Raw genomic sequence first — 23,091 nt, forward strand, 5'->3', positions numbered from 1 at the left:
GTAATAGTAACATAAAGTACCCAGTATCTGCCATCCGCCACAAACACATGCAAAGACAAGTCAATTGTTCACCTGAAGAAACACGTGGTACAAGTCAAAATAGGGAATTGCAGCTGACATAATTTGTGTCCCTGATGCGTCAAACTCACGACAATGTTTATTATACCAGTATTACTACGGCAGAGACTGTGTCTCCAAGCTTAGGAATTCCACCGTCCTGTTCATATCCTTCAATGCACAAAATGATCTTTCAACTTTCCCCAAACAACTGAGAAGCATCTGACCTTTGAAAGATTCAAGATTTTGTCAAACACCGCTTTGACACTGTCATGGTCCATGGCGGAGGCTTCAACGTACTTGGTTTTCCACTCTTTCTTCGCAAAAAGTTTAGCTCCTTTGCATGTAGTTATTTTCTTATCATCATCAATGTCGGCCTTGTTCCCTACCAAGAGGATGGGCACTTTCTTCTTCTTTTTGATACGTAAAATATCATCCCTTATCATAGCCACTGTTTCAAAGGAGAATTCATCTTCCAAAGAAAATACCAGGATAAATGCATCTCCTTCTCTGATCGCCATCCGCCTTCTTTCCTGGAAGCAGTACCCCCCTGGGGTGTCCACAATGTCCAGGGCGACTCGTCGGTTTGCTTCACCTACAACAACCGTCTGTTGTTCCAGCTCGATGGTGAACCCACTTTGTTCAAGAAACTTGTGGTGTAGGAACTGAGTGATGATGGCACTCTTCCCAACCCCAGGGGCTCCCAGCACAACGATGTTGACCGATTCGTTGGTAGTAGCTGCGGACATCACTCCTATTTTAGAGTTGTACTACAGTCTTATGAAACGTGCTCAGATAAAACGAAGGTGAAGTTTGACATTCGGTGTTGACGCAGCAGGTTTTTATACAGATAGGAGTTTTTCACACCTTCTCTGGTGGTGTTTGAATGCTATGGAAATGCGTTTTATATATATCAGCGACATCACAAATGACACTGTCAGGCAATTAAATTAAATGGATCGGATTGTGTGCTCGCCTATTTCAACTGCCTATGCAGTGCTCATGATGTCAATAACTGGATTGACTCGATTATTTAGAGATCGGCGTAACATACCTGGAATCAATGGGCAAGAAGTAGCCCTGAAACGTCGTTACTAATAATGAATGAAGGGGCAAGAAGTAGTCTTGAAACGTCGTTACAAAGAATGGATGAAAGGAAAAGATGTAGTCCTGAAACGTCGTTACAAAGGATGCATGAAGGGACAAGATGTAGTCCTGAAACGTCATTACAAAGAATGGATGAAGGGACAAGAAGTAGTCTTGAAAGGTCGTTACAAAGAATGGATGAAGGGACAAGATGTAGCCCTGAAACGTTATTACAAAGACTGGATGAAGGGACAAGAAGTAGTCTTGAAAGATCGTTACAAAGAATGAAAGAGGGGCAAGAAGTAGCCCTGAAATGTCGTTATGTAGAATGAATGAGGGGACAAGAAGTAGCCCTGAAACGTCATTTCAAAGAATGAATAGAGGGGCAAGAAGTAGTCCCAAAAAGTCATTACAAAGAATGAATGAAGGGGTAAGAAGTACAACTGAAACGTCGTTACAAAGAATGACTAGAATGGCAAGAAGAAGTCCTATAATGTCATTACAAAGAATGAATAGAGGGGCAAGAAGTAGTCCTCAAACGTCGTTACATAGAATGGTTGAAGGGACAAGAACTGGTCCTCAAACGTCGGTACAAAGAATGAATAGAGGGGCAAGAAGTAGTCCTGATCGTCATTACAAAGAATGAATAGAGGGGCAAGGAGTAGTCCTGATCCGCCGTTACAAAGAAATGGTTGATGGGACAAGAAGTAGTCCTGAAACGTCGTTATATAGAATGAATGAGGGGACAAGAAGTAGCCCTGAAACGTCGCTACAAACAATGAATGAAGGGACAGGATGTAGCCCTGAAACGTCGTGACAAAGAATGGATGAAGGGGCAAGATGTAGTCCTGAAACGTCGTTACAAATAATTCATGAAGGGACAAGATATAGCCCTAAAACGTTATTACAAAGACTGGATGAAGGGACAAGAAGTAGTCTTGAAAGGTCGTTACAAAGAATGAAAGAGTGGCAAGAAGTAGCCCTGATATGTCGTTATGCAGCCCTGAAACGTCATTACAAAGAAAAATTGAAGGGACAAGAAGTAGTCCTGAAACGTCATTACAAAGAATGAATGATGGACAAGAAGTAGCCCTGAAACGTCATTACAAAGAATAATTGAAGGGACAAGAAGTAGTCCTGAAACGTCATTACAAAGAATAATTGAAGGGACAAGAAGTAGTCCTGAAACGTCGTTACAAAGAATGAATAGAGGGACAAGAGGTAGTCCCAAAATTTCGTAATAAAGAATGGATCAAAGGTCAAGAAGTAGCCCTGAAACTTAATTACAAAGAATGAATGAAGGGACAAGAAGTAGCCCTGAAACGTCATTACAAAGAATAATTGAAGGGACAAGAAATAGTCCTGAGACGTCGTTACAAAGGATGAATAGAGGGGCAAGAAGTAGTCCTGATCCGTCGTTACAAAGAAATGGTTGATGGGGCAAGAAGTAGTCCTAAAACGTTATTACAAAAATGAACAGAGGGGTAAAAAGTACGGCTGTAACGTCGTTACAAAGAAATGGGTTATGGGGCAAGAAGTAGTCCTCAAACGTCGGTACAGAGAATGAATAGAGGGGCAATAAGTAGTCCTGATCCGTCGTTACAAAGAACTGGTTGATGGGGCAAGAAGTAGTCCTAAAACGTTATTACAAAGAATGTATAAAGGGGTAAGAAGTAGTCCTGAAACGGCATTACAAAAATGAACAGAGGGGTAAGTAGTACGGCTGAAACGTCGTTACAAAGAAATAGTCGATGGGGCAAGAGGTAGCCCTGAAACGTCATTACGAAGCAAGATTTGCCGTGAAAATGTTCCTTTTTGGTAACTGTCTGTGACATGTATCACATTCCTTACACACCGAAGTTCAAAACAATCTGTAACTGTAGTACATTTACTATTTACATCGGTAAATAAAATCAACAAAACTCTTTCCATATTTATAAATGTTCTCTGCTAAAAGGAGAGTCGAGAGTACGAGTCCGAATATATCATGAACATGTGTTCATGAATCACTATCAGACACCAGGGCCCACTTGCACAAAGCGATCTTAGCATTACTCCCATACTTTAACATAGGCTTACGATAGTCTTAGCGCTAAGATCGCTTTGTGCAAGTGGGCCCAGGTCTTCGAGAAAAGGAGAAAGTATCCTCTGTCCCACAGGTGGCGTCCAGGTTTCATCCATAATCACATATCGTTGCAACAACCTTTCTGGATCAGCTACAAACAGACCTAGAATATCACTAGACCTGCTGTACCTGGTGATCAGCTGTCAGAAGATTTGGAACCTTTGGAGCTATATTATAAGATGTGCTTTGAAACCATTCACGTTCTCATTTCCGCAAAGGGACATGATTGGGCCAGTTTTCCTAGGCGCCGCAATTCGTTGTGTAGAGAAGCTTCGCTGAGACCTATGATCGTTGGTTCTAAGTCCAGATTTACCTTGATTTACGTTTCTAAGTATGTCATACCCGTGTTCGTGGCTTTCACCAAAGTGGTAAATGTCTTAGATCTCACTTTGGGATATCATCCCATAAAAACCTGACACGCCTAGATATGCCTGGAATACAGCCTTAATCCAAACTCACTCACTCACTCAATCTCTTACTCAACGGAAGAAACATCTGTACATGGGTCAACTAAAAAAATGTTTGTAACTCCGAACTGTGTTGAATATTTCTGTTCATTTGCTAGTGGGGCGGTCGGGTAGCCCAGTGGTTAAAGCGTTCGCTCGTCACGCCGAAGACTCGGGTTCGATTCCCGACATGGGTACAATGTGTGAAGCCCATTTCTGGTGTCCCCCGCCGTGATGTTGCTGGAATATTGCTAAAAGCGGCGTAAAATCAAACTCACTCACTCACTCATTTGCTAGAACCCCACTTCACCTCACTTCATTTGCTTGAAATCTATGAGGAGTGTTGATGTTTCTGGGGCTTTGACGTTTAAAGACGTACTCATTATAAAATGTTGTGGTTTTCGTGATGAAACATTTATTAAACTAATATGTTTCAGTCAACTTTATAAATATACACCCGTCATATGTAGTTCAGACAACAGGCTCTTCATCTTGTTTTACGCTACTTTTAGCTATATTCCAGTAATAGCATGGCGAAAATCGGCTTCATAAATTATACTCACGTGACAAGAATCGAACTCATGCATTCGGCGTGACAAGCGAATGATTTAACCACAAGACTACCCCAACACCCCTTATCTGTTAAGAGTGAGTGAGTGAGTGTGGTTTCACGCCGCTTTTAGCAATATTCCAGCAAAATCACGGCGGGGGACACCAGAAATGGGCTTCACACATTGTACCCATGTCGGGAATCGAACCCAGGTCTTCGGCGTGACGAGCTAACGCTTTAACCACCAGGCAACCCGACCGCCCCTATCTGTTAAGAAAGGCAGCTTTAGCTTGTTATTCAGGGCCTTGGTGAGGCTATGTGACATTGATGATTGTGTGTAACGGTACGTATACCCCAATGGCGTGGACCATTGTTCGCGCATTCCGTCTCTGGTTTTACTTGTTCAGACTGTGATATTGGTTGAACATTGCTAATAGCAGCATTAAACTTTTAAGATTGTAGAAAAGTGAAAAATCGTGTGTCCGTTATTCCATATCGCTTTGCGGGAAACGTTGACCAAGTTTTCGTGTAGCGAGATATTAGCACTTTTGGACAGCATGAATAATTGACGTATCAGGCCTAGGGAGTAAACGTATTACCATTAGGGAGGTAACTCTTATAGAGAAGTTTGGTTCATGGTTTAAAAAATACGCTCTCACAACGGTGTCGGTTTCAAGTTAACAATATCTGCATGTCCACTGATCTCGTTCCTTATGAAATAATATTACAACAATATAATTATTACTTTAAAGAGATTAATCAATAAATAATATTAATAATGTTACTACTATATAGATATGTCAATGTCAACAGTATCCCGTGTGCCACTATGACTGTGTCAACTTAATATCCCATGTTCCTTGAAAACAACCAAAATGTTACAGGAAGTCATTGTTGTGAAAATATATTACTAATTTCTTTTCATCATATGTTTTTTTCTACTTTTATATAACATAAATATTTAATCTGAAATGTGCCATATTCTCATTCCTGATTATTAAGGTACCACATGCAAATTACAATTTGTTTACCTCCTAGGTTACGCTGATGCACTTTTGATATGGCAGTATAAGTACTGTATTCAATAGTGAGTGAGTGAGTGAGTTTTACGCCGCTTTTAGCAATATTCCAGCAATATCACGGCGGGGGACACCGGAAATGGGCTTCACACATTGTACCCATGTCGGGAATCGAACCTGGGTCTTCGGCGTGAAGAGCGAACGCTTTAACCACTAGGCTACCAGACCGCCCCTGTATTCAATAGGTAGGATTGCTACACATTTTCTTTGCGCCGTCGTTGATCCTCTGGTAGCCTAGTGGTTAAAGCGTTCGCTTGCACGCCGAAAACCCGGGTTCGATTCCCGACATGGGTACAATGTGTGAAGCCCATTTCTGGTTTCCCACGCCCGCCCGGGGATCGGAAGGTCTGGGGTTCGATCCCCGGCCACGTCATACCAAAAGACGTTAAAAGGTGGTAGTTGTTGTTATCCTGTCTGGCGCTCGACATTAAGGGGCTAAAACAAGGACTGGTCGGCTCGGAGTCAGTATACTGTGTCTGAGTGGGGTATTCATTTTAAACTGCGGCATGGTATCTCAGTGGGCTAGCACTATAAATCGGCATCAGTCCGGACTAGTACAAGCAGCCACACAAACACACACACGTACATGCAGGTCGCTATATAAGTGCAATAATCTTGGTCGCGACGTTAAACCCCATTTCACCTCACCTGGTTTCCCACGCCGTGATATTGCTGGAATATTGCTAAAAACGGCGTAAAACAATACTCACTCACTCCTCTGGATGAATGTTATCTTGTCATGTTTAGAGTCATGTCGTGACTGTCGGAGTCCATCGCAGCTCGGGGATAGCTGAATGTCTGCTGTTTGATCAACTGTTTCATCACTTGTCATTTAGAATAACGTCTCTTACTTTATTACGTTAATTATTACCTGAGAAGGTGGGTTTGGTACAGGTATTTGCCGCCTATTCTCGCAATACTCGCGTCAGTTAGCTGTTGCTTTTCCCCCAATACCCATTGTCTTATCTCTCCACTTTGGGCGATCGTTCGGCCACAGCGTTCAGCAGCGTTGTCCAGCTAGCCTAAATCTATGGGGAACAACTCATATTTCCCTCTCAAACATAACGTCGTCCAATATACAACGTAATCAAGTTGCGAGCGCATGTTGGAATCTCCAAGAATGCAGTCAGGATAGGACAATGTATTATCGTGAAATAAACCACGCTTCGTTCTTCATTGTCCTTTGCGATATATCGCGTCGTCCCATTTACGAAGTCATCAAGTTGCGAGCGCATGTTCAATTCTCCAGACATGACGTCGTGATAGAACAATGTTTTTATCGTGAAATAAGGGGCGGTCAGGTAGCCTGGTGGTTAAAGCGTTCGCTCGTCACGCGCAAGACCCGGGTTCGATTCCCGACATGGGTACAATGTGTGAAGCCCATTTCTGGTGTCCCCCGCCGTGAAATTGCTGGAATATTGTTAAACCATACTCACTAAATCACTCGTGAAATAAACCAGGCTTCGTTCTTCATTTTTCTGTGCAAAATATCGCGTAACAATAAATGTATTAGGTCACAGCTGTATTTTCTAAAGTCATCAATTTGTGTGTGTGTGTGTGTGTGTGTGTGTGTGTGTGTGAAATCATCATGAGACAATATGCTTCATGAGGATACCGAATAATTTAAAACAATCTAAAAAATAATGCTTAAGATTCTGGGTTATAGCTTATACGGCACCTCAGCAAAACGACGCCGAGCGAATAAGGCACCTGTGTTATGCTGAGTCACCACTGCGACGTAGTGTGAGCGATAACGACTACATTTGGCTGGCGAAAACGGCACCTTATTTTTCTTACCTTGGTATTGAAATAAATGAAATTAAACTCACATGGTCACTTGCAAACACCAATAATTGTGAAATGTTAAAACAAGTTTATATTAGAAATAATTTTTTTAAGCCTCTACTCCAATTTGGATGATAGCTTACCAACTTTTGCATTTTTTGTTTGGATGACTGATTAGCGTGGAATAATACTGTTGTTACAACTGATTGGTGTAATTGTTCTCGGTAATTTACAATATGATATCAATTACATGATAATAAATCAAATATAAAACAACATAACAGAATAACGCACGTAAATAAAGCATAAATACTACTACATAAATCGTTCTTATATCGTTATTAAAAATAGAGGTGCCGTTTTCGTCCGACAAATAACTTATCAATATTATTTTCAATTTAATGCATTTGTATTTCTTATAACCTATCAATAATATTTTCAATTTAATGCATTTTTATTTCTTCCCTGAGAATCTATCAGTTATGGTCCAAATTTGTGCAAAAGAATACTGTGTGCACAAAGCTATTCATCAATACACGCTCTAACTTGTGACACCATGTGACGTCACCCATTTGTGCGCTCGGGTGACGTTTTGGACATAGAAACTGTAAACAACAGCAGTCGGAACAATCTGCCCTGCTGTCCTTTATTCTCGGCGACCTGTCCCTTCACCTCCATACCGAACATGTCCGATAATATCCGAGTGTAATACGTAAACGCTTTACATCGACTGCGAAGGGGAATACGCCTTCACCTTCCTGTCTGTATCCCTTCGCAATGATAACATGAGATATGGGTACTGGATGTAGCTCAGACCGGACGACTGCCCAGGGTAAGATTAGAGTATGCCAAGGATTGTCATAGGGAATAGTTTTACTCGCTAGTCGTTCTGAGTAGTCTTTAGATTGCCCTCGGTTTTCGCGCACTCTACGTCATCTGTTGTGCAGTGGTAGCTAACTGAGGAATATGTCTGACAAGATTTTGCATTGTATTTCTGATATCATATACAAAAATAAGTGTATATATCTAAGCAATTTCCTATTTATTGTTCATTGATACTATATACTTCTTTACTTTACTTTACTTTACTAATAGCAGATACTGGTAGATCTATATGGTCTCTGACTATATATATTATATATCACCTTGTTATTAGTTTTCGGACGCTTAAGAAACATTCGTAGATTTCTCTCTGATCACATGAACAACTGTTAAGCATCCTATTCACTTATAAAAGACAACTTTATTTTTAAAAAAACAAGCCATCATCTGCTTATTTAAGATGTCTGTGATAACAACCCCAGTTATATATATATATATATATGTTTTGTCGGATGTTAAGTATTCAGAGACATGTTTTCGCACGGCCATGTTTACTCAATTACTCTTGCTATAACAGGTGTTGTTATCACACATGGCCATGCGAAAACATATGTCCTTGAATATACCTATCATCCGACAAAACATATGTCTAGAGGTTATCACGCGAGTGTGTTTGGGGATGGTAAATATCCTGCATTAGGAATAAACATTGTATTTACATAATGTTGATTCCTAATATAGAATATTTACCATCCCCAAACACACAAGCGTGATAACCTCTTTATCATATAATGTCATTCTTTAATTCTGTGCTTCAAAATCGCTTTCCCTCTCTCACAAACATTACCGAAACATTGCAAGTTTTCCTGGAAAATAAATATTTATTGCGTCACAGGGTAAGTGATGTGTCATTCGGACAGTGACAGTAGCCAATATAGTTCCAACTGAAATCTCTTTGTTATACAGTGGCGAAGCTAACATATACGCAAAACAATAATTGTTTTTAATTGCCTTTCGCAGCTATTCATCGGCCTGTCTGCTAGAGTAACTGCCCTTTGTCAAAGGAAAGTTACTCTAATCCTAGTCTATGAGACGTCACGGCCACGGTCAGACATTGTTGGCAGTCGGTCTGTCCGGTCATAACGTTAAGAAGTGTAGTCAGATGTACACACAGCGACAAAACGAAACAAGGGAACAATTAAAACATATTTCTGCCAAATCCAACTATTTTAATCTGTGGAGAAGGTTTCGAGCCGCAGAGGTCTACAAACACAGATATGGCTACTAATCCCGCTTGTCAAGGCCTCGTGCCCTCGCAAAATTGTGTCGAAATTTTTATCTCCAAAGTTGCCAAAACTTATAAAATGCCTTAGCTACGTCACAGTTAGACACTGATTTTCAGTATATTAGACTCTTCTTTTGATAATGGTAGCAATTATTCCTGTAGTTTATCCAGATTCCCAATGGTTGATTCTGACTCGATCGCCGAATGATGAGGACAACGCCATGTTTGTTTTTAAACTGTGAAAGTAGTCCCTACTTGACCTTTGATATTTGCATCTCTATCCGCACATGACCCCAACGGATATCAATTTTATCCGTTGGCTTTATCCTGCCGAGAAACCTACTATTATATGATCAATATATATTATATATGAGTATTCATGTTATTCAATGTTTCTATAAATACCAGAAATTAGGCATGACTTTTGTAAACATAGTATGACATCAACAAAATATGATGTTCTATTTATTACCGAAGAAGATGTCCACATACAAATTTTAGTGTTTACCTATAAGGACAGCAAGTCACAACAGCAGTGGAACTGAAAAATGTCAAATGACATCAACAATCTTCAGCTATGACATCGTTTATAGTGTGACGTCATTCCAACCTCAAGTCTCAATAAGATTGGAATGCCGTCCAGATGACTGAGACCCGGGGTAGAATAGGTCTTCAGCAACCCATGCTTGCAGTAAAAGGCGACTGTGCTTGTCGTAAAAGGCGAGTAACGGGATCGGGTGGTCAGGCTCGCTGACTTGGTTCATGCATGTCATCGATCCCAATTGCGTGGATCGATGCTCATGATATTAATCACTGGATTGTCTGGTCCAGACTCGATTAATTACAGACCGCCGTCATATAGCTGGAATATTGCTGAGTGTGGCGTTAAACAACAAACCAAACAACCGGATGACTGAAAAAATACACTGTTGTCTCGTGGCTTGATACATGTGTGACCCAAAGTCACATATGATTTTTATGAACCCTGATATGTTTGTCCTCGTAGGGAATAAATATATATATGCTGTAGACTTTCTTTTTCATGGTTGTTTTATCCAATCTTTCAGATGGGCAGTCTTTGAAAGCAAAAACAGTTCCAGCAATGAAGGTTGTCATTGTTGGTGAGTATATTGCAAGGCTAAGGTGCAGTAAACATTATTTTCAAGGGCAATGTACTGTATACGGCCGGGACGAGTCCAAATTTACTACCCGGGTACCCAACCCCCTATTACCCGACCCTACCAGGGTACCCACTGTAGGTCTCAAGAGTTGGGAACACAATGTCTAATTGGGAAAAGTTTAACTGTAGCCCTGGCAAAAACTGTTTGGATACATGCATGAAACCGGAGACCATATAATAGATATGTGGTCTCTTATGAAACGATCAAATCATACCTACACTGAAGTTGACTGAAGCTTTATCTTTACTCAAACATATACAAGTCAAAAGGAAAGTGTGCATCATCATAAAGAAATGGGAACATTATCGACTTGTAGTGTACCCATTGAGCTGTAGTAAGTTTTTGTCATTAAACAATATATCACGTGACTAACCACGGGTAGTACTGTGGGTACCGGGGTCCTACTCAGGACCCACCCGACCCAAGTTACCCGTCCCAGCCTTAGTACTGTACAATGCTTACATTCTATGAAGTGGATTAGCAGTTAAACAACGCTGAGTTAAGTCTATTTAAATCCTTTTTGATACCTGATAACTTTTATTTTGTTAATCAGTCTAACAGTCTTATTTTGACACAAGCCCTTGCAGATTCTGGATTAAAAGGGGTCCCCAGCATCCTGAGTTTTTAGGCAATGAAGTGGACCAGGTGGTCACTTTCTTGACTGTGTGTCATAGTTCCTTGGTGGTTTGAGATGTTTCTCATACTATCAACCACTGGTTCGTCTGGTCCAGACTTGATTATTTAGTGGCTGGAATATTGCTGACTTTGGAATGACCATTAAAATAAATTTACTATGTCCCCCTTAAGTTAAGGATCTGCATTATTGTTGAGGTTTTCCCACTTCATTATTTGCCTTTTCTGTGTTACAGGTGATCCATCAGTGGGGAAGACCAACATATTCCTGCGCTATATGCGCAACCAGTTCAGTCCCCTCTACATTCCCACACAGAGGGCTGTCATTGGTAAGTTCACCTTCATGTGTATCTTCATTCGAATCAGCACCCAGTGGAGATTCTTGGTTACAGTTTGTATCCAGCAATCTATGCTGGTCATAGGAGGCGACTTAGTGAATTGGCTGGTCAGAATTACTGAGTTGGTTGATTGTGTGTCATTGTACCCTGATAGCACGGATTGTCATCTTGCTGAGGACCGCCTCCGTGGTCTAGTGGTAGAGTGTCCTCCCAGAGAGGGGAAGGTTCGAGGTTCGATCCCCGGCCACGTCATACCAAAAGACGTTAAAAGACGGTACATGTTGTTACCCGGTCTGGCGCTTGGCATTAAGGGACTAAAACAAGGACTGGTCGGCTCGGAGTCAGTATACTGTGTCTGAATGGGGTATTCATGTTAAACTGCGGCATGGTATCTCAGTGTGCTAGCACTATAAATCGGCATCAGTCCGACTAGTACAAGCAGACACACACACAGACACACACATGCATGCAAGTGCAATAATCTTGGACCAACCGTTAAACTCCATTTCACCTCACCTCACATCTTCCTGAAGCAAGGGAGTTAATTGACTATTAAAGTCCCATTTCCACCCTTGCCGAACTAGGCTGGAATTATGGAATTATATTTTGAGTTTATGCAAAGTCCAATAAAAATTGCATGACGAAATAGACATGCAGTTTGTAAACTGCCGTGCACAATATAGATTATGATTATCAATGAGATCTTCCTAAATTGGGCGCTTTGAGTGCCGCCATTTTGTTTGAAGCAAATGCAAGTGATATGAGTGGTGGAATCTGTTTGGTCAATAGGAGGGACATAGAAGGGACTTAACTTGTAATAGCCACTGGTGGCGCAACGATCGAGCCCAGAACTCCAGCCTAGTTCAGTAAGGGTGGAAACTGTACTTTTACAGTCGGTTGACTCCTTGCCTTGGGAAGATGCGGAATGTTTTTTCAAATTATATCTCACAGCTGCTAAGTGCAGCATAAACAACGACCACACTAAAACAGAAACTTCTACACTGTCCTGTTGGCCAGGTCTAGTAAACGACTAATAAGTGTTCTTAAAATTTTATTTTTCTTTCTGCAAAAGTTTGGCATCAGATCTGTCAACTATGTGATTAAAATAAGAGGCCAAAATATTTTCATCTCAACTAAAACCATTCCAAAGCGTGTGTTGACAACATATTTAAGAATGTGATAATTCTCGGCTGCTTTGTTTTAGAACCTTAAGGGTTATTACCACGTAAGACAACATGTTTTGCAAATTGATACGGTACAGATTTTTATCAAATTCGTTGCTAGCTCTTGTGACTTGCACATGAAATAAGGATGTTTCTTACACTCAGTCCTACCACTGTGCTATGTTTATGTTTGACCAGAGAACCATGTGATGAAGGTGAACCTGCCGAGCCACGCTGTTGTGTCTCTGTCTCTGTGGGACATTCCGGGGAGGGAGGACATCGACCTCTACAAGTCCTACTTCAGAAACCTGGATGCTGCCATTGGTATGTCATGTGAAGCAGCCGCCAGGCTGAATCTTGCTGGCAGGGTTTCCAGATTAACAAAAGTCTGTTTATTTCCGAGATTGGTCAAATCTAGGCAGGGCTAGAAGTGACATTTCTTTATGAACTAGAATTTACCATTGTGTAGATGGCAACTCCCTAACTTTTTTTTCGAAGTGGTGAAACTCAAAATTTATTTTGAACCCTGCCTTTATGATGTTGATAAATTAGATAAATAGCTCATTATTCCCCCGGTTTGAAAAACAGAGGGGATATAGCAATCAGCATCTCATTCGTCAGCAATCCGTTTTCCCTTCCTGGAGCAGAACTTCAAAACTATTAAATATTTCTTGTTGAAACCTCTATGTAGATAGTCTAGTGGGGAACTGGTGCCTTTTGATGATTTGTTTTTTTTAGTCTTTTTATTTTGTTTCGTTTTCATGATTTTTCATGATGAAAACAAGTTGGTTATACATTTCTGGAGCACAACTCCAAAACTGTTGAATATTTCTACATGAAACTTGCTATACAGATCAGTCTAGTGGTTAACTGGTGCCTTTTGATTATTTGAGATTTTGAAAAATATTGAACAGCATTATTTTTTTCTTCACTGAGCTGTAGGTATCCAATGGCAATCCAGTGGGGAATAAGTAGCCAATTTTGAATTGCACCAGACTGGGGGGCGGGGGGGGGTATGTCATTTTCTGAAGACTCTTGTTTAGCTTCGTGATTCTATTTGCAACATTAATTCAGCTAAGTCTGAATCCAGAGCATCCAAATCTATTTTGATCCAGAGATACAATGTGTGGAGTTGACTCTTGGTGAACCTTCATCACGTTGATTGGCCTACCAATGGAAACCATCAGAAGACTCCCAAATATGTTAATCACGCAGTCCGCAACAAATGATTACACGCTATGTGATTTAATGTGTCAGGTTCTGTTGAAAATGTGCTGGGTTCTTATCATTACCATGCAAACATTATGGGCATTGTGTCTTGTTTGTAATTTGTAGGGCTGGTTCTATTTAAAGTGTGTACATGGTCCATAGTTTGGCTGCTCTCTGATGGTTTTCTTTAATAGGCCTGTTTACTATGTTAATCAAATATATCCAGACTTAAATAGAATCTACTAAGACTAATGCCTGAGACAGTGACATGGTACAGTAGACTTGGTTTTTAGGATAATAATACAAAGAAAGTGAATAGGTTAACGGAAATTTGGTTTGATCATAATGAGTACTTGTGTTTGCAGTGGTAGTCGATGTGTCAGATCCGGAATCCATCATGATGGCCAATGTATGGAAACAGACTGTGGTCACAAACATTGAGAAGACAAGACCGCTCGGTGATGGGGATGAGACACAGGAGGAGACCGGCACACTTGCTGTGGACCCTGTCAAGTTTCCTGTACTCCTCTTAGGAACAAAGTGTGACATAGTGAGTGGTTTTGGTTGACCAGAACAAAACAATGATGATGATGATGATGATGATGATGATGATGATGATAACACAAAACAATGACGATGACAACAATGATGATGATGATGATGATGATGATGATGATGATGTCTTGGAGACATCTTTGAATTGGCTGTAGATTAGGAGACACAGCTGGCCAAGCGGTATATGCTGTAGCACTTTGCAGTGCAGAGTTGTGTCCCATAGTCATCTCAGGATCTGCACAATATCACTACAATCAGATCTTTTACTCCAATTTGATATCTCTCTGTGTGAAGATCAAACCCGCCATGTCAGATGAACAATGACTGAACTTTTTCTTGACAGTCAAAAATCAAAGATGCTTGGGTTAAAGGCCATATACAGCAACTAATGACACCATAATACAATTTATTATGTTGAAAAGTTAACTCTATTTGGTATCTTTATCTCAAATGTCATGTAAAAATGGGGGGCACGGGTGGCCCAGTCGTCTAAGGCGCCACAATCTGCTGTGCAGAGTTGCGTCCCTTGGGTACGCCAGAAACCTATGATTGTGGGTTCGAATCCCGGTTCGCCCCGATTATGTTTCTAGGTTTGTCAGCACCATACCTGTGATCGTGGGTTTCAACGAAGTGGTAAACGTCTGGGACCTGCATCATGTACGTTCGTACCTCATGATTATGTACGTACTCTGTGCAGTTGTTGTTGACATATCTATTTATAATAATTGACTTCAATATATTTTTGTTTCTGGTGTTATAAACATAAAACAGGTGTGCACACTTTGCGTTAGGGATGTCACGATACGACTATCACCCGATACGACTATGATACTTAATAATTCGAGTTTTTTTCTTATAGGGCATAAACACTGTTAAAAAGGCTTGTCTACACAAGTATTTTCTATTATTAAATAATATAGGAAATTCCCTGTTCGCGATGTACCTGAGATGTGCCCCCCAAATTAAATAAATTAAATGTGAATGAATTGGTCAGTGTGTGAATCGATACAAGATTAAAATATGAGTTGATACAAGTAAAGTGTGTATCGTGTATTGTTTCGTCTGAGAATATTATCGGTGCACCAAAGGTTTGGGAATACTTTGTGTATACCTCTATAAACACAAAAAATATTGAAGTCCATTCTATGTGGACAATGTACTTGAAGTGACACCAGCGTTGAGTTGTGAACGACTCTTTACAGGTGGAACAGAGAATGAAGACAGAAGGCCAGAGCTTATATCCTCAAGGGAAGCGTTTGAAAGACACTGATTTCAGCAAACTATGTGAGTCCTGTGTCTGGGTGTTGTGTTATGTATACTACATCTGTAGGTGAGGTCAGGTGAAATGGGGTTTAACACGCGTCCAAGATTATTGCACTTATGTAGCGACCTGCATGCATGTGTGCATGTGTGTGTGTGTGTGTGTGTCTGCTTGTACTAGTCCGGACTGATGCCGATTTATAGTGCTATCACACTGAGATACCATGCCGCAGTTCAACATGAATACCCCACTCAGACACAGTATACTGACTCCGAGCCGACCAGTCCTTGTTTTAGCCCCTTAATGTCAAGCGCCAGACAGAGTAACAACAAGTACCAACTTTTAACGTCTTTTGGTATGATGTGGCCGTGTAGCTGGTGATGTTTGTGTGTAGCTGGTGATGTTTGTGTGTAGCTGGTGATGTTCATATGTAGTTGGTGATGTTCAGGTTTAGCTTGTGATGTTTGTGTGTAGCTGGTGATATTTGTGTGTAGCTTGTGATGTTTGTGTGTAGCTGGTGATATTTGTGTGTAGCTGGTGATGTTTGTATGTAGCTGGTGATGTTTGTGTGTAGCTGGTGATGTTTGTGTGTAGATGGTTATGTTTGTATGTAGCTGGTGATGTTTGTGTGTAGCTGGTGATGTTTGTGTGTAGATGGTTATGTTTGTATGTAGCTGGTGATATTTGTGTGTAGCTGGTGATGTTTGTATGTAGCTGGTGATGTTTGTGTGTAGCTGGTGATGTTTGTGTGTAGATGGTTATGTTCATGTGCAGCTGGTGATGTTCATGTGTAGCTTGTGGTGTTCGTGTGCAGCTGGTGATGTTCATGTATAGCTTGTGATGTTCATGTATAGCTGGTTATGTTCATGTGTAGCTTGTGATGTTCATGTGTAGCTGGTGATGTTCATGTGTAGCTTGTGATGTTCATGTATAGCTTGTGATGTTCATGTGCAGCTGGTGATGTTCATGTATAGCTGGTGATGTTCATGTGTAGCATGTGAAGTTCATGTGTAGCTTGTGATGTTCATGTGCATCTGGTGATGTTCATGTATAGCTGGTGATGTTCATGTGTAGCTTGTGATGTTCATGTGTAGCTGGTGATGTTCATGTGCAGCTGGTGATGTTCATGTGTAGCTTCTGATGTTCATGTGCAACTGGTGATGTTCATGTTTAACTGGTGATGTTCATGTATAGCTTGTGATGTTCATGTGCAACTGGTGATGTTCATGTTTAACTGGTGATGTTCATGTATAGCTGGTGATGTTCATGTATAACTGGTGATGTTTGTGTCCTCAGCGAGTGATGATGTGGAGATGCCTGACAAGGGGACTGAGAAGCCGGCCTGTGTGGTGGAGCTGGAGAAGATGGCGGAGGATCACAACTTTGTGGGCAGGTGAGTCACATGGTGCTACTAATGGAATGTAACAACTAGTCCATGACATGGACACATTATATATCTATGTGTATACCTGTGACACATTGTAGACCTGTGGCACATTGTAGATCTGTGACACTGTGTATCTGTGACACATTGTAGATCTGTGACACTGTGTATCTGTGACACATTGTAGATCTGTGACACTGTGTATCTGTGACACATTGTAGATCTGTGACACTGTGTATCTGTGACACTGTGTATCTGTGACACTGTATAGATCTGTGACAGACTATATCTGTGACATATTGTAGATCTGTGATACATTGTAGATCTGTGACACATTGTAGATCTGTGACACTGTGTATCTGTGACACTTTATAGACGTGTGACACACTATATCTGTGACACTTTATAAATCTGTGACACTGTGTAGCTCTGTGACACTATGTGTATCTGTGATACACTATATCTGTGACACTGTGTGTATCTGTGACACTGTGTATCTGTGACACTGTGTATCTGTGACACTATATATCTGTGGCACTTTATAGATCTGTGATACTGTGTAGATCTGTGACACTGTGTATGTCTGTTTCAGTGTGATGGTGTCAGCCCGTGAAGGCGACGGCTCTGTCCACACCGCCATCCAGAGCTTCATCAGACACATCCTGGAGGACCAGTTCATAGAGCGGAGGTGGAAGCCTCGCACACAGACAGACGAAGTTGCAGTTAAAGATGAGAAGAAGATCACTGGAAGGCTAAAAACTATCGGCATTGAACAGGTGATTGAAAACTATGTCAAATAAAATAGATGGGTTTATCCAGGGGTGAGAATCTTCTGCGGATCCGTGAATTTCCACAAATTTTAGTGACCACAAATTTGTTAAAATCTTATGGCTTCCCCCTAAACACCCCCAAATTATGGACCACGCTCCATTGTAATGAAGTTTCAGCTGAAAAAGAAAATATCCATACTCATCCCTGTTTAACGAATACATTGTGAAAATGTTTGATGCCTTGGTCATGTTGTACACTGTCAGATTGCATTTATTTACCTGGAGAAACTGTTTCAGGTGGACAAGGCTTTTGGGGAGAAGGAACTTGTGAAAATCTTTGACCGCATTGACACCCTTAAAAATCTCAACCACAAGTCTTTCAAGAAGTTTGTTTCCTTGTGTGAAGATATAGAGGTCATAGGTCAAGGTGAAGGCAGTATAGAGAACTGTATTGTGGGATTGCGGAAATACCTGGGTGAAACAGACTTCAAGTTGCAGGTACTTACTTGTTACATTGAAATTTCATTATGGAACTAGAAAGTCTGTCATAAACCTTTTCCCAATGCACTAAAATAGCATTCACAAAGACTAATAAATATCACTACATTCGGGGCCACAGAGGGAAAATATTCAAGATTCTTGTAATGGCCCCTTGCACGATGGTGGTAGCAATGATGCGGTGATTGTAGCAAAGATATCATGTGCTTGGAAGAAGCTTGTGGTGGGAGTGATGATACCAAGAGGGTAACGATGGTGTCACCACCCGGGAAGGGGCTCGTAGACCCTGGTAGACCCTGGTAGCAAGGGAGGCAACTCTACAGAGTTTTGATGTGTAGGACCAACATCTATGTAATGGCAGTGATGGTCTGTGTTTTGTTGTTTCAGCTGGTGGAGAAGGAAGGTGTTTCTCAGCTGCGAGTGAAGCGACTCAGCGAGGACACTCACATGAGCAAAGCACTGAAAAACATCCTCACAACATTCAACAAGGAGGTATGGCAAGAACATGGATGGGGTTAGTGTAGAGTGGGATGGGGTGGTGTGGAGTTAGATAGGAAGGATTGGATGGGGTGGTGTAGAGTTGGATTGTATTAGGGTTGGATGAGGTGGGATGGGGTGGTGTTGAGTTGGATTGGAAGGGTTGGATGGGATGGGATTGGATGGGGTGGTGTAGAGTTGGATTGGAAGGTATGGATGGGATTGGAGGGGATGGTGTAGAGTTAGATGGGATGGGAAGGGTTGGATGGGGTGGGATGGGGTAGTGTAGAGTTGGGTGGGGAGGGTTGGAAGGGGTGGGATGGGGTAGTGTAGAGTTGGATGGGATGGGATGGGGTAGTTTAGAGTTGGATTGGAAGGTCTGGATGGGGTGGGATGGTGGCGTGTAGAGTTGGATGGGATGGGAAGGGTTGGATGGGGTGGGATGGGGTAGTGTAGAGTTGGATGGGAAGGGTTGGATGGGGTGGAATGGGGTGGCGTAGAGTTGGATGGGATGGAATGGGGTGGTGTAGAGTTAGATTGGAAGGGTGGGATGGGGTGGAATGGGGTAGTGTAGAGTTGGATGGGAAGGGTTCGATTGGGTGGGAAGGGGATGGTGTAGAGTTGGATTGGGTGGGATGGGGTAGTTTAGAGTTGGATTGGAAGGGTGGGATGGGATGGAATGGGGTGGTGTAGAGTTGGATGGGAAGGGTTGGATGGGGTGGTGTAGAGTTGGATTGGGTGGGATGGGGTAGTTTAGAGTTGGATTGGAAGGGTTGGATGGGATGGAATGGGGTGGTGTAGAGTTAGATTGGAAGGGTTGGATGGGATGGAATGGGGTAGTTTAGAGTTGGATTGGAAGGGTTGGATGGGATGGAATGGGGTGGTGTAGAGTTGGATGGGGTGGGATGGGGTGGGATGGGGTAGTTTAGAGTTGGATTGGAAGGGTTGGATGGGATGGAATGGGGTGGTGTAGAGTTGGGTGGGGTGGGATGGGGTAGTTTAGAGTTGGATTGGAAGGGTTGGATGGGATGGAATGCGTAGGTGTTGAGGTGGATTGGAAGGGTGGGAAGGGGATAGTGTAGAGTTGATGGGTTGGGGTGGGGTTGTGTTGAGGTGGATTGGAAGGGTGGGATGGGATGGAATGCGGTGGTGTTGAGGTGGATTGGACGGGTGGGATGGGATAGTGTAGAGTTGATGGGGTGGGGTGGGGTTGTGTTGAGGTGGATTGGAAGGGTTGGATGGGATGGAATGGGGTGGTGTTGAGTTGGATTGGAAGGGTGGGATGGGATAGTGTAGAGTTGATGGGGTGGGGTGGGGTTGTGTTGAGGTGGATTGGAAGGGTTGGATGGGATGGAATGGGGTGGTGTTGAGTTGGATTGGAAGGGTGGGATGGGATAGTGTAGAGTTGATGGGGTGGGGTGGGGTTGTGTTGAGGTGGATTGGAAGGGTTGGATGGGATGGAATGGGGTGGTGTTGAGTTGGATTGGAAGGGTGGGATGGGATAGTGTAGAGTTGATGGGGTGGGGTGGGGTTGTGTTGAGGTGGATTGGAAGGGTTGGATGGGATGGAATGGGGTGGTGTTGAGTTGGATTGGAAGGGTGGGATGGGATAGTGTAGAGTTGATGGGGTGGGGTGGGGTTGTGTTGAGGTGGATTGGAAGGGTTGGATGGGATGGAATGGGGTGGTGTTGAGTTGGATTGGAAGGGTGGGATGGGATAGTGTAGAGTTGATGGGGTGGGGTTGTGTTGAGTTGGATTGGAAGGGTGGGATGGAATGGGGTGGTGTAGAGTTGGATTGGGTGGGATGTGGTGTAGTATTGGATTAGAAGGGTTGGATGGGAGGTGATGTGCTATGGTTGGGATATGTAGGAAAGGTGGGAGTTATGATAGGATGGGGTTTGATGTTTGTTTGTTTTTGTTGTTTAACGCCGCACCCAGCAATATTTCAGCTATATGACAGTAGTCTGTAGATAATCAAGTCTGTATCAGAGAATCCAGTGACTGACATCATGAGCATTAATCTAGGCAAATGAGATATTATGACATACATAAACCAAGTCTGCGAACCTGAAATGCTTGAGCTGGTATGGAATGGGAGGTGGGCTTGGATGAGCCAATGTAATGGGATGTATTAATTCATGAGAGATGTGTGTGAGAGCCAGGACTAGGGTTTAATCCTCATGACTCTAAACCGTCATGTTATGTGTCTTGTATGCTGTACTTCAGCCTTAGCTGCATGTTTCTGTTACAGTATGCTGCCTCTGGTGCAGCCATCCTGAAGGAGTTCCCTCCCTTGGCTGAGCGCTTGGAGCGAGTTGACCAGAAGGTGGCGGTAATTGTAGCCAGCTACGAGGAGCCAGTCGAGCCTGGAGCCCCCACTTCCGGCATCCGCGAGGAGCTGAAGTCCCGGTCAGCCAAGGTGGAGGAGAATCGAGCCGTGTTGCAGCACTACCAGTGTCTGGCCTCTCAGTGTTGTCAGAATGTCAACAATGTGTTCTCGAGAGCGAAAACAGCATTTATCTGGTGAAGTTGCATCTTCGTCTTTGCTTTTTTGCAGATCCAGCATTATTTAAATCAAAACTTCAGTAGCATTAGAAATTGCAGATGTTGACTTTTGTGATATTAATTATGTTCATTTTCATAACTCGTGGGTTTCTAGGCACGGACTGTAGTCTGTTTCAACTGTCTCTCTGTTCGAGTACAGTCTGTTTGTAAAAGGTAGGCAAGCTAAAGCACTTATGTACCTGGATGAGAATCTTCCACGAATTTTAGTGACCACAATTTTTTCAAAATCTGATGGCTTTCCCCATAAACACCCCCAGATTATGGACCACGCTCCGTTGCAAAGATGTCAAAAGATGTGTGAATATACATTCTTATCCCTGTATGTAGCATCAGATAAGTATAAAAACATTGCATTTATTCAGGAATGCTGATTTCTATACACTGACTATAAGTACAATTAAATTTCCAGTTGTATCCCTGATATAAAGGGTAACAGGCTTTACCAGTCAGCGTCCATGTCTGCAGGGAGAAACAGTGCATGAAATATGTTTACAATAGTAATGTCTTAGCCTGCTCAGTGCAGACGTTTTTGTAAAGAAACATTGATGAAGAAATACTGCATGAATAAGGATCGTGTTATGTGAAGCTTTTATTTATGTGTTTTATTCATACACTTGCTACACCAGCTTATCCTGCACTAACAGATCAATCATGCATCTAACGTAACCTTGGCAATATCATGTCAGCATTAACACAATCAAAGTATTATCATTTTTCTTGTTGAAATTTACACCAAAGAAAAATAAATCACTCATACAACTTCGGATAGTTAAGGATCGTGACAATTGCTGTTACTTTCACTTTTTACAGTATGACATTGAAGTCATAATTAGTCGTGTATATGTACTCTTTACATGTGCTGTTTTGACTAATTTATGCATTTATATATCAAAGGCGTATTATTTAGCGACCTCAATTACATATTTTGTATCTAATATTTTTTTACTGTATCATTAATGTCCAATTATTATTTTCAAATGTTTTAGCATTTTTTTAATTTAGCTTGTCTTGCTTTTATAGACTTTTTTGTCATTTCATAACACAACGATTCATAATTCAAAATGATTATTTTTATTTATTTTTATACATTCTAGATATACATGTTTATATTCATGAAATGGTTTGACAAAGGGGAGAACAAGGTAAAGTCACACAACTGGCTTAAGACAAGATGGTCATTAGCTATTGTATAAAACAGTAAGACTTGTTGAACTTACAGCTTTGTGCATACTGAAGGTTACCATCAGTGGATGTTTTAATGAACATAGTATCACCATGCTGAGGAACATATTACCTGTCATTTCTCATGATAATGTGCCATAACTGAAACTGTCACCTACAGGCTATCTGTTACTTGGAATGCAGACATTGGCAGCTTTAATTTAAGTCTTTGATAAGCATTTAGAAGTGATACACATAAGGTTGGTTGGTTGACTTGTTGTTAAACTCCACACTCAGCAATATTACAGCTATATGACGGCGGTCTGCAAATAATCGAGTCTGGACCAGACAATCCAGTGATCAATATCATGAGCATCAATCCACGAATTGGGATCGATGACATGCATCAAACCAAGTCAGCGAACCTGACCACCCAATCCCGTTAGTCGCCTCTTACGACAAGCATAGTCGCCTTTTACGGCAAGCATGGGTTGCTAAAGACCTTTTCTACCCCTGATCTTCAAGGGTTAGGGTTAGGGTTAGGGTTAGGAAAAGAATTTATGGATGTCAACTTCTCTACTATGAGGAACACATCGTTTTGGAGTATATACTTACTCCTTCATCAGGTGAATGTATGTTTTAATATACAATCATATGTAGAG

At 41.7% G+C, this 23,091-nt stretch overlaps 2 protein-coding genes across 2 annotated transcripts; one reads left to right on the forward strand and one right to left on the reverse strand.

Moving 5' to 3' along the window:
* Positions 1-230: 230 nt before the first annotated feature.
* On the reverse strand, positions 231-806 carry LOC139475549 (ras-related protein Rap-2a-like). The gene has a single exon (XM_071258739.1). It carries the CDS (start codon positions 804-806, stop codon positions 231-233), a length of 576 nt encoding a protein of 191 aa, XP_071114840.1.
* A 7,015-nt stretch (positions 807-7,821) lies between these two features.
* On the forward strand, positions 7,822-22,205 carry LOC139474049 (uncharacterized). Its single transcript, XM_071256909.1, has 11 exons — positions 7,822-7,960; positions 10,303-10,356; positions 11,286-11,378; positions 12,749-12,874; positions 14,125-14,309; positions 15,517-15,598; positions 16,872-16,968; positions 17,552-17,735; positions 18,027-18,227; positions 18,615-18,719; positions 20,955-22,205. Exons 1-11 carry the CDS (start codon positions 7,921-7,923, stop codon positions 21,228-21,230), a joined length of 1,443 nt encoding a protein of 480 aa, XP_071113010.1. The 5' UTR covers positions 7,822-7,920; the 3' UTR covers positions 21,231-22,205.
* Positions 22,206-23,091: the final 886 nt, after the last annotated feature.

Source organism: Haliotis cracherodii, unplaced genomic scaffold (genome assembly GCF_022045235.1).
Source record: "Haliotis cracherodii isolate W230 unplaced genomic scaffold, xgHalCrac1.p SCAF_3, whole genome shotgun sequence".
Lineage (NCBI taxonomy): Eukaryota > Metazoa > Mollusca > Gastropoda > Lepetellida > Haliotidae > Haliotis > Haliotis cracherodii.

Coding starts and splice junctions, on each gene's coding strand:
- LOC139474049 (XM_071256909.1), top strand. CDS start 7,921: ATGGGTACTGGATGTAGCTCAGACCGGACGACTGCCCAGG. Junction 7,961..10,302: donor AGACCGGACGACTGCCCAGG/GTAAGATTAGAG, acceptor CCAATCTTTCAG/ATGGGCAGTCTTTGAAAGCA. Junction 12,875..14,124: donor AAACCTGGATGCTGCCATTG/GTATGTCATGTG, acceptor TTGTGTTTGCAG/TGGTAGTCGATGTGTCAGAT.
- LOC139475549 (XM_071258739.1), bottom strand. CDS start 806: ATGTCCGCAGCTACTACCAACGAATCGGTCAACATCGTTGTGCTGGGA.